At 37.1% G+C, this 12,361-nt stretch overlaps 1 protein-coding gene across 1 annotated transcript in view; it reads right to left on the reverse strand.

The window, feature by feature from the left end:
- Positions 1 to 10,723: 10,723 nt before the first annotated feature.
- Positions 10,724 to 12,361, reverse strand: part of QSER1 (glutamine and serine rich 1) — a 26,363-nt gene continuing 24,725 nt past the window's right edge. Inside the window, exons 11-12 of the mRNA XM_009700074.1 lie at positions 12,157 to 12,252; positions 10,724 to 11,534 (exon numbers count right to left, since the gene is read on the reverse strand). Coding sequence (XP_009698376.1) covers positions 11,394 to 11,534; positions 12,157 to 12,252 — 237 coding nt within the window. The 3' untranslated portion in view covers positions 10,724 to 11,393. The remainder of the gene's footprint in view (positions 11,535 to 12,156; positions 12,253 to 12,361) is intronic.

Consider the following 12,361-nt stretch of genomic DNA (forward strand, 5'->3'; position numbering starts at 1 on the left):
TATACTTTTATATAGTCATTTTAAAGAATGCAATCTTGTGCAGCCAGTATGGTCATTCTTAGCTGGTGTAATTCCTTGGGCTGTGGTGGAAAGATCTCAGGACGAAAGTCCAACATGCTTTATTTGGCTTCACCTTCCACAGTGTTTTCCCCAAATTAACCTCCATAAAGTTGAACACAGGATGCACAAGACAATGCCAGTTACAAAGCCAAAATTAACATAATTCATTCATTTGATCACTTAGGACCAACTTAGTGGCACACCTACACGCGCATGGAACAGCAACTTTGCTCCAAAAGCAGTTCCACTGAAAAATATAGGACTACATACAGAGAGAGATACTACTGTAAGTAAATATCTCTAAACCTGGTCTGCAGAGTGTAGGTCTGCAAGGGAGATTGTAAACAGCACCGGTGAAGGAAGTCTGCCGATATGAAAAGCTTTACTGTTGGCTCTGTAATAACATTATGCCAAGTTGCACAGAACAACCATTTTGTGATCTAGTTATGGTGAATAAAAAGTATTTTTAACAAATTATGCAACCGAGTCCTAATCTATACAGTTGTGTCAGAGTCTTTGAAACTGTTATAAAGAACTTTTATAGTGAGGAATAGCAAAAGAAAAATCTATTTTGATTTATTTCCAGGTCATCTAGAAATAACTTCTACCAACTACAACAGAACCGAGAGAGTGGCCTACATTTTGAAGAATTTACAAACTTAAGCTTTCAAGAATTTCTGAGTCTCATGTAAGAACGGTAAAGTTTAATTAGAAGCATGCAGCAGAAACAGAGGTTTTAAATTCAACAGCCACAATTTCAGGCATGTCTGATGCTCAGAGTCTGATTAACTTACTCATGTCAATTAAGTGTTTGCTTGAGGATAAAGATGATGGTAAAGACCTACATTCAGGTCTTCTTGGATTATGGGGAGGAAAAAGGCAAAATGGAAACTTGTACCATCACAAAGTGAGAAACTGATGCATCCCTTTACATAAAGTGCTGTCTAGCTTTTTCCATCATGAACTCGGAAGCTGGACAGCCAACCAGTATTTGGATGTGAGAACACCTGTAATTTCCAGGTATTCTGGGCACAAATGAAGGAGGTATAACTGAATACAAGGCCTTACAAAGTAAAAAATGACTGTGTGATTAAGTCTTTCAACATTGTTGTCGAAAAGACAAAAGTTGGAGGCTGCATTGCCTACAAAAATGGAGGCATATTAACAGAACATATGGGCTGGTGCGGTGTTATCTAAGGCAGCTCAATGCCTGGTTAAGTGATTGGGAAATGTTATATATTCTTGAAAGAAACAAAGAAAAAGGCTGTTTCAATTTCAAATTTTTTAGAAAAACTGAAAGGACCCCAAACTTGGAAAATAAAATGCTCTAAACCCAAGAAATGTTCAATGTTCCAACTATCCTTGACATTTTAAGTGCCAACAAATAGAAAAAAAAAATATTGTCACTGAAAACTCTGAAATGACGAGGGATTATTGCAGAAGAATACTATCCAATGTCTTACTTTCAAAAGAATTTAGATCCCACTTTTCTGAAGGATTAACACAGAACTCTGCATTTTAAATGCTAATCTTACATCTCATAAACGCGTCAGACTACAGAAGGCTCTCTCTCTCATACCAAACTTTTTTCTTTATACTTCGAATGTCTTTCCATAACAATATAAGCTTTAAAGATTAAGTGTATGTCAACACAGCTTAAATTTATGTATACATAAAATTTTATTGCCATAATCGCAAGGATCTATTGAACTCAATCTTAACGGCTGTTTCTGAAAAAGCATAGCAATTGATAATTACCATAAAAATTCAGAAAAATATTCCAGTTATTTAGAACAGTTACTCTTTTGTTTTTTCCCCACTTAAATATCAACAATGCCTGTATTCACAGCAGTGCTGAAGTTGATGAAAGGAGAACATTTTAAACAGTAACCCTTAAAATGTTGCTCCATTCCATTCACAAAAGATGAGACAAATTAAATTCCGATACATGGTTCACTGTTGCAAAAAGATATGTAAGGGAAAATCAACAGCTTCAGTTACAGAAATCACTGTTTTTTTAAGTCACAATTATCGTAACACTATCAAATCTCCTCTGTTTCCTTGCATGAAGATAGATACAAAGTCCAGTACGCTGGTTTTTAATACTGAAACAGTCCTATAAAAATCAGAAAATGCTCTCTTCCACATCTATTAATCTCAAATTTAAGAAAATGAGCAGTTATTCATACAATACTGGATTGCAAAAGGCTACTTCATATGTTAGACAGAAACGAAGGAAGCTGAAAGAACTCCCACAGTGAATCCGCCTTATTACTAAGTAACATGTTCTGCTATTTGTACCAAAGAGCACGAGAGGTTTGCTTCGGGCTGAACTCCATGGGTTGGAGAGGACCGATACTCTCCCTTACGATGCAGAGCAGGTTATCCACAAATTCACTCTGCTTAGTCCCAATTTCCCATCTACATTTAAACTGAAAAAGATTGTGTAGTAGTACGTTCTGTGGGACACAGCAACACCATCCTGCAACATTCAACCCATGATGCCAACTACATCTGCCTCACCGTGGAGAGGCTACTTGCAGGTGTACTCCTGCTTGGGCAAGGGTACCATTTACTCCCAAAGCGCAAACTTCAGTATTTTATGCTGATGTGAAATCGATGAGGATTCCAGCCTCGCATTTTTTAAGACAGTGGAACAATAAACAAGTTTCCAGGACAGAAGCTTCTGGATGACTGCTGACTGCATCAACAAAGGGTGCATTGTCACGAGCGCAATCCTTCCATTGCTGGGCTGGAATACCAACAGGACCGCGGGACCAAGTCAAGCCAGGCAATGGCAAATGAAGGGCAGGGAGGCAACGCGCTTGCGCCTGCGCTGGTGCACACTGACCTCCAGTGGAACACGCTGCATGCCGAGTCACAATCCACGCACAGGGGCTGGAAGGGGAGCGAGTCGGAGCCAGAATTACTTGAGATGGCTTACTGTAAGGAAGCGTACAGGGGGCAAAGACTATTAGCGATGTCACCAAAAATACAGGGACAAGCCTCTGCTTCTCAGTCTTAATAAATACTAAGGAATTTTGCCTTAAATGGATTTTTCAACTTTTCCTCTTGTGGAATTTTTCTGGGACGTTCAAGAATTATTATCTGTTATAACCAGAGATTGATTACACAGCATGCCTAAATGTGTGCAGGATGGCACGGTCCTAGCAATGCTGCTTGGATAAAGACTCCTCACAGAACAGTAAAGACTCACTGTCATCTACACATCAGAAACCTGTTCAACCAGAATGAGCAAGTACAATCAGACATAAATAACTGAAAGTTACCATCTGCCCAGCTGGGTGTTCCCATTTCTGAGGTGAGCTGCAGTAACTGACTGTGAACTCCTATATATATTGCAACACAAAACCAAATACACCAACTTATGTTACTACTGAAAGTGGCTTTAGGTAAGTTCACAAAGGACTAGGGGACCAGCTCTCACCAGTTTATACAATTGTGGAGAGCCTGTGGAGGGCCTGCTGAATGAGGAGTGATTTCCAGCTGCAGCATGGTGAGGCAGTAACTTACACTGATCTACCAGGGGCAGGTTTCATGTCCCTACTCCCGAAGTAAGTGGCCACCAGTGTCAGCAGCTTAATGGGACAGAAGGAGCTGATAGTTCAAAGGGGAAAAAGAGAGAACTCTAAATGGATTTTCCAAGCATAACTGAATTCCTGATTTTGACCATTTGTTTTGACTTCTTTGGAAAACAGCTACATAACATTTATATTTACACTGAGTGCAAGGCTTGTATTCTAGAGCAGAGGATCAGGCTTATCGTTTCGGTATGCTAAAACCAGGAATCTATATTTCACTTTTTATATTACTGTACAATGTGCTGGGGCCACTGAACTCAATTATGCCACATTTTGCCAGGCCCACATTTTAGGATAGGAAAATGGCCCTGGAAGCATCCTACAGAGAGCTTTGCTACTGCACTAAAACGCAAAGAGAACTTGCAGAGTTCACATCAAAAAGAAAATAACAATCCCTGGCCAAGAACTTCTTACTAGGTTTTGTTTTTTTTTTTTTTTTTTTTTTTTTTTTTACACCAGCTGGTTCCAGAATTGCACCACTTGGATTCTCACAGAACATGCGAGCTTTCTCTTCAAATCACTTAGCGTGAAGTTCATTGACTGTGGCCAAACTAGCTCTCTGGCTGTTTAAATAAAGTTTCTCGACCTTTCACCAAAGCAAATAAAAAGCATTCGCTTACCGTCTTCTGTTAGGAAAGCTGTAGAGATAGTAATTTCTACTTGCTGACCAACAGCAAAAAATTAGAAGGTTTCAGAAACCACCAAGGCTGCTCTACCTAGGGAATCGATCTAAATCCTTGTTCTCCCAGAGCTTTAAACAAGTTACCAATTTGATCTGACCACATGATAAAACACTGCTTTTATTCAATTATCATACCACTTACCTTCTGTTGCCGCAGCAAAAGTAAGTGATACATAGGTAATGCACAGACAAATCACGCTAGCAGCCGTCACAGTTAGAAAGGAGAGGATGATGCCAAACAACATAGTTTTACTTAAAGGGCCTTGCTATCACAAGCCCTGGAAGTCTTAGGTGGCTACGGTATGTACTCCCAATGATATACTTTCAGATTTCAAGTAACACATGTAGGATAAAGAGAGAATTAATTTAATCATAATTTGAACCAAAAACGCCTATGGAAAAATAACCACAGCATTTTAAATCACGTTTTTAAGGCTAAGCATAGTAAGTGGAGCCAAGAGTGGCCACTATCATCTATAACCTTTATCATACGCACAGGATCAGATACACAATTCAAATTCTCCTGTGTGTAAACATCCCAGTGTGTCTGAAAAGATAAATACTCTGATTTTGAAACTGTTACACAAACTATATGATTAATAGTTAACTGCTCAGCACGTTCCATTAGGAGTCGGTTACAGTATTTTAAAGTCAATATATTAACTGTATGCTAGATGGAAATTTTACAGTTTAGTTTATTGCTAGCATCATTACTCGCACATTTCCATATTACTCCTATTCTCACTAATGTGCACTGACTTGAATGCCACTCTTCTAATGGTTGTTTCAGTGTATGCTTACCATGCACACATTCATTCACATCAAGGTAGAAGACCCGAGTGGACTGATTAAAATATTAGCAACTTATGTCCAAATAAAATCCCTTAGCTATATCAAAGTCCCAATTTGCACAAAGCTGTAGCAATTTTTATTTGGAATAATCGTAACTCAAACACTCTACACACACAGAGAAATCCATTCATGCTATGACACAGCCTAAATGTAAGGGTTTTTTTAACCCTTCAGACGGACATATGAGGAAAGGTAAGTGCCAAACTTTTGATGATATACCTGCATTTGCAAAAATAAAATAAAAGTTATTGTCTCAGATGACTGCAATACAAATACTTCTCAAAAGGGCTTTTGCTCTCCTCATGCTTGTTTGACAATACAGGACAACCCAAGTAGGAACCACCGTCCATTAATACACACACTCAAAAATGGATTATAGTAGGAGGCAACGAAAAAACACTGCTTCTATGTAGAGACATACTAGCATCCATGCTTTTCAAAACGGAAGAAACCCATTTTTTTGTAGCAAAACAAAAGGCAGAATTAGGACTAGACTGAATTAATCTTATAAAGTCGTCGTGTGTGACAAAACGCTAACAACCCTCTGGTGGCACCCTCTGCTAGGAATGTCCACCTGCCATCAGATCATGTTGCTGGCTTGTCATTTGCTTTTTGGTCAGTGCATATGTTGCAGTATGCCTAAGTGAAGCTATTTCCTAACTAGGACCATTCCCGACTCCTACACCCTCTGCTCCTCAATTACCTCCACTCCAAAAGCTCCCCTAGCCTCATTCTTTCCAAATTCTTCTTCCTTTCCAATGTCTTCTCACATCTGACCCACACGTTTCTTCCAACTTCCCACTCCTCTGCTGCCTTAAGATACCTCTAGTGTGAACCATCTCACACATACAAGCCCTCCCACCTTATTCTGCGTCTGTTTTTCCTAAAACAAAGGGTCTTAACTGGTCCTTCAGTCCTGCTCATGGGCACTGCTGTTACTGCTACTTTCCTCTACCCTTTGTGCATCAGCTAGTGAAAACAAACCAACAATTAAAAAAACAAAACTAAACATACACCCAAAAGAAATAGCCCAGTGGAACTTTTAAAAGCAGAAACGTAAGACGTACCCAGGACAAATGAAAGAGAGTACAGCCCTGCAAAAGTTTGTTTGCTGTTTTCCCTGACTCACCTTTTACTTTTCTCCTTTATAAATAGCTTGGTCTCTGTATTTATTGCTGTGTTCTTATAAGAGATCAAATGAAAAGAATTTTAAGACAGTTTTCTGTTCTTTAGTTTCTGGAAATGAAGCAAAGATCTGTTAGGTTTTCTACAGGAGAGGCAAATACCGAATGCAGAACAAGTTATTTTGATCGCCTACGATACTTACCAACAAATTGCTGATAGTAGGAGCTGCTGTTCTCTTTTAAAAAGCTGCATACATTCAGTTTCTTGCCTTTTTCTTTCTTTTCAAAAAGAAAAAAACCTTCGTAAATTATAACCTATAACTGGAATGCAGTATCAAAAGCTTCAGCCTCCACACTGCAATGGGACATTCTCTGTGCCTACCCACTTCCTAAAGTGTTTTTTTGAGAAAACAACAATCAACTCCATGGGCAAATGTATAATTTTCACTCATCTTGGTTTGGGAAGCAGCTCTTACACACAGGACCATTAAAAAAAAATTTCCAGCCTTTCAGATTCACCTTTTTCTGCAAGCAAGTGGCTCAGAGAAGGCCTACTATGTGTCTTATGGTCAATATCCACGTCATGGAAATTCAGCCCTCTATGTGTGGCAAAAATATTCCTAAGAATACCCAGAGTAATTCATTGTAATCGGGGTGGGGGGGGAAGGACTAAACCCCTCTAGAGCACCATTTCTTCCCATAGGTACATAAAGATGATATTCTCGTTTAGCAAGAGAACAAAAGAAGATAGTATAGCTAAAAACCATCTGAATCACAGTAGTAGTCTCTCTCTTACCCCAATTGTCTGGCTCCTCACTTATCAAATCAGTTTAAGACCTGGCAGATATACTGTGAAAATTAATTCAGAACATTTAGAACCCATAAATGTAAAAAAACAGATCAACCAGACATACTCAATTCATGCAATATAATGGAAAAAAACAAAAACAAAACACCAAACCCTAGAACTGTATTTATTCATATTGAGATCAGAAAATGTAGTCTAAACTGCCAATTTTTTTCCAACAATCTAACTTTTCAAGACTTAATATTTTAATAATGAATGACTAAGCATTATAAGGTTTTTGTTTAAAAAGTGTTTTCACTTTAATGGGTTTAGTTAATAACATCATGAATGGTACAAAACTGTCCTTTTTCACATTTCCATACATTGTATTACGGACCACCTGAAAATCTGGACTAAGAACGCATAAAGTGTCTCTTAATTAGCCCTAGCTTCATTTTTGCAATATGTAGAGGAGATATGCAGAAAAACATGCATTTGTTATCAATGACATGTTAATGTTAGCTTAAACAATAAGATATGGCAGAATGTGCATTGTGTAATGCACAGGTATGTAATAGCATAAGAAAGACCAAATGTCAAGCGTTGGCAACGAAATAAGAAATGGTTGATGACACACTGACATTTTGTGACCATAGTATTAACTCTTCTGTTTTAAAATTGTTTTAAATAGTAGTAAATATTTAAATAATATTTAAAATATATTTCCCTACGGAAATCATTTACTTGGAAGACAGCCTGTAAGATCCGACTTTTTAAAAAGTAGTATTTCATTTTGACAATATATGAATACAACACATGCCATAGAACTTCAAAGACCCTACAGTCCTTAGCCATTTTCAGAAACAGTTTCTCAATCCAATTTTGTCTCTGATTTTTTGCTAGTAAAACTTTGGAAGTAGCATCTCAAAGAAAACCTGCCTTTAAGAGAAATACTGTATTTTCAATAAAAACAAACCCAATGTAAACAGGGTTGCCATATTAAAGGACAAATAGCAGAATTAAAACCCAAGTAATTCATCATGCAATTAGCTTAATTTCTGTTTTGCTAATTCATAGTGTAAGGAGGGTTTTGTTCCTTCCTAGTGCATCTTCTCTTGCAGCCAAATGAGTGCTCAATTTCTACTGTCAGATGTTAGGGATGAAGACCTCACTGTTACTTCAAGAGAGAGGGAAAAAAGAAGATTGAGGTGTGGGTGCAGAATTAATTATCTAAAATGCGACAAAACAAAGTATTTGTGCAAAAAAGTAATTTGTACATTGACTTTTTTTTTAAGTTTGCTTCAGTATAAAAAAAACCCTCTTCAATCCCACTAACAAAGCTTTATGATCCTTCAACACACTTGAGAGTTCCATGTTTTTACTTATTCTAATTTAGTAAATTAATAATCCAGCCACCATTTTTGCAGCCCAAGACAAAGACGGAAGCTCCATTCTATTAATCTTTAATAGCCTGGGCAGTTACTTTTATTCAAGACAAGTTTTTTCTGTCTTCTACAGGCACAATGCTTGTTTAACTGGCCTTGGAAATAAAACAGCCAAAAATAAGCCAGGTCACCTTCTATGGCAGTGCAGAGCGTCCTGGCTGGTTTTTTGTTTCGTTTGGGTTTTTTAAAATGGTTGTTGCTAATATTACCTTTTTTTTTTTTTAAATAGGGACAAGCTACTCCAAATGCCTCTCATTTCTTTTTTCAGCTTCTAAGGACTTGGATTAAAACAAGCAGCTTCCTAAAGCTACTTCTAGATTCAAAAATCTAAAGTATACAGTAGCAGGATAGAAATAATTTACAAAGCAGAGAGACCTCTCTCAATTAGTTGCTTCATAGTCGTATTAGGAAGGGATGTGTGAGAGAGAAAGTCTGACGAGTTTTTTACCATACCACCAAGGAGCCAACTTGATTGTTCCCTCAGTCTGCATCCTAATAATTTTTCAAACTACATATTAGGAATTCCCAAACTGTGCTGTGCATACCACTAACGTGACAACAGAACTTTGCCTGTGCAAGTAAATACCCCTCATGAATCTACAAATACTGCCAACCACCCCCACCAATAAGGGAATACACTAAGTAAATTTGGGAACTCCCACTATTGATTAAAGAGTATACCAGGCACATTTCTACTATATCTCCAGTGCGCATATTTACATTAAAATAATTTTAGCTGATTGCTACCAATGTTGGTAACTTTGCTGTTTGGTTTTGCCATATAAACTCTAGCTCCTACCAGATTCAACACAGTACAACTGAAACAACAGCAACTCTTCAACCCTGTGGCTACCCTTCTTTTCACCGTGAAAATGAATTAGCTTCACGATTGCTCCAACAACCTGCACATTCTTCCTAAACCCAAACCCATCTCGCTCTCCTTGATTATAGTAGACATAGCAGTAGCACAATGCATCTATTAACATGATGGTGACCTCCCTTTTTAAAGCAAAACCACTACAAAGAGGCTTTAAAAAAGGCAAGGGTATATACCCATTTCTGTTCACTGTAGTCTGCATACAAACTGTAAAGGAGAATTATTGCTCTTAAAAGATGAAAAGCTTTGGAAATATGGTAAACATCCTACAAGGTTCTAAAACTAATCAGCTAAAATTCTGTACATACTTTAAAATTCAAACCTCTATTTGATTACTCAAGATCAAATCATTTCATTTTCACATCTATTCATTAAACTCTTTATAGTTCTAAGGTCTAATGAATATTTAACAACTAAATAGAATCAAAACAGATAATGGGAAAAAAGGTCACATGGCAATGAACATTATTTCATTTGGCCAATGAGTAATGAACCCTGCTTTCTTGGCTGAAATTAAGGCACTAAGTGGCAGTGAAAGGACAAAGGAATGAATTTTTTTTCTATATTATCTGAAAAAAAGACCAACATGACCATTTTTTTAGGATGCCAGTAGAGGACATATCCATTCTGAATGACTCAGTAAGGCATTCTGTTGGCAAATTTAAAGAAAAGGTTCTCCTGATTAGAGCCCATTACATTCATTGTCCGAGTGTGACTAGTGGCACTACTAACTGTTAACAAACTGGAGGGGAAAAAAAGCTACAAAGATGTCTGAAAACTTGAAAGGCACCAAAAAGAGAACAGCTCTGCAACTGCCAGTTCTATAAACAATTATGTAAGCTGTGTTTAACACTGCATATAGTCTATTCAATCATCAATCTTTGTTGACGAAGATAAAGTGTAGTAGCTTTTCATTTAAACTCCCAGCTAATCAAGTGCTAGTTTAGTAAGAAATTTATTTTCACGTATCAGAAAATAATTGCAGTGTCTAACACAACTACACTTAAAGCAAAACTAGTCTAGTATGCATTATTCTGGTTAACACTGAAGCAAACCTGTATAAACAAAAGGGTTACCTCGAGATATATAGTTTACAATATGAATCAACATATAAATGAATAGGATTTACTGAAAACAATGGAAAGTGTATTACAAAGATACATGTAACAATTTTAACCACAATATTTTCTCTGTGAAAAATACAACTATTAGTGAGATAAAATGTACAATTGAAGTTTTTTTTCCAAAAGAAAAAAAAACACAGTATAAAGGAAAATACTTTTTTTCTTCAAAACAGGGAAAATAGTTAAGGTCATTGTCTTTCATTACAATATAATTTGACACAAAAAGCAGTCATAGGATTGCACCAACTCCATGTTCAGTCTCCTGAACATGACAATAGTAAAAGGAGTCCATAAAGCATAATGACATTTCTGGATTTTATGATGGCAATGTACATATGCAGAAACTGATGTCACTCCGGCTCTGTTCACAATCTGTACAAAACTCTTAAATTTGGTAGCCAGACATGTAAAAATTAGTTCACCTCAACGCTGACTTTTCTGTCGCTCAGTCAGGGATGGAAAAATCTGTAGTATTTTAAGTGTTGTTATCTTTTTAGCAATAAAGAAAAAAGTATATGTAGTGCATGCTTTATCACTCGTCAAAAACATTTCTGAAAATAAAACTAAGTTATCCAATAGTTTACAAAATAGAAAATAATTCTTCAGGTTAAAAATGTGATTAGGCTTACATTTAGCTCCATCTCCAAAGGACTGATTTCCTTGGCAGCATCGCTTTTCCTTAGCAAGAGCCAAGGCACAAAGTTCCATAAAGAGAAATAAAAATGGCTATGAACAAGAACACAGTCTGGCATTGTAAAAAGAAATCAGAGCCTCTCTCCGAGCTTTCTGTTCCACCAGGTTAGTGCCGTAGAAAAATGTGAGATTTGGGATACATTTTTGTTATGAGCATTTCTGCTGGACACGATTCAAAAGTTCACCAAACTTTTCAAAAAGATCCTCCACCCATTTTATATTTTTCATGCACAGCTGCACAATCTCTTCCTGTCCTAGATCTGCACTCTTCTTCTGAACAGAAGAAATCTATTTTAAAAAAGAGGGGGGAGGGGAGAGAGAGAGAGAGAGAGATGCATACACAAACACATGTTAGGCTGCCAGCATTTCAGAATTTTCGTTTTTATAATATTCTGCGGTTAAATACGAACCTTCTTTGGAAGAAAACCTTTAAGCTTTAACAACAAAAAGGGAAAATATCCCCAAAAATGCATTTTTTTAACAACTGAGCCAGAGCTCAACTGCATATTTCTGCTACCTGGAATATTTCCACCAAGGATTTGCAGAAAAAAATAAAGGAGTGTGCATTGTAAGACAAAAAGTAGCTTCTAGATCAGAGGAGTTACACACATTGATAAAATTTGTTTTGTTTATTCCAGGTAACAGTGAAGAATGCTTACCTATCCTGAGGGAAACTGATCTCACACAAACCTTGTAAGCCTCACATCTGAATGTTTTGGTCAGCAGCACCCGTTAGGGGCAATATATGTGCTCAGCATACCCTTTCCTTTACCATAAAGAATTAATTAAAATAGGAGGCCACAATCCATACTCATTTACCAAGAAGAGAACAGTCCCTCTAGTTGGACTCAATTCCCTCAATAAATTCCCTTAATGAATGTAAAAGTATCTCAAAGAGAACAATACTTACCTCTTCTTTACATGTTAGATATATGTGATATTTGTAATGATGGAGTGAGTGATACAAAGAATACAACTGTATTTTTTCTGGATCTACCGTAAACTCCTGCAAAAAGAACAGCTATTTTAGGTAAATTCATGTTATTTTCCAAGACAGAGATATGACAGACATTTTCTTCTGTAAACACCTCCCCCCCCCCCCCCCCCACACCCAA

This window comes from Cariama cristata, unplaced genomic scaffold (assembly GCF_000690535.1).
Source record: "Cariama cristata isolate BGI_N322 unplaced genomic scaffold, ASM69053v1 scaffold22475, whole genome shotgun sequence".
Taxonomy (NCBI): Eukaryota; Metazoa; Chordata; class Aves; order Cariamiformes; family Cariamidae; genus Cariama; species Cariama cristata.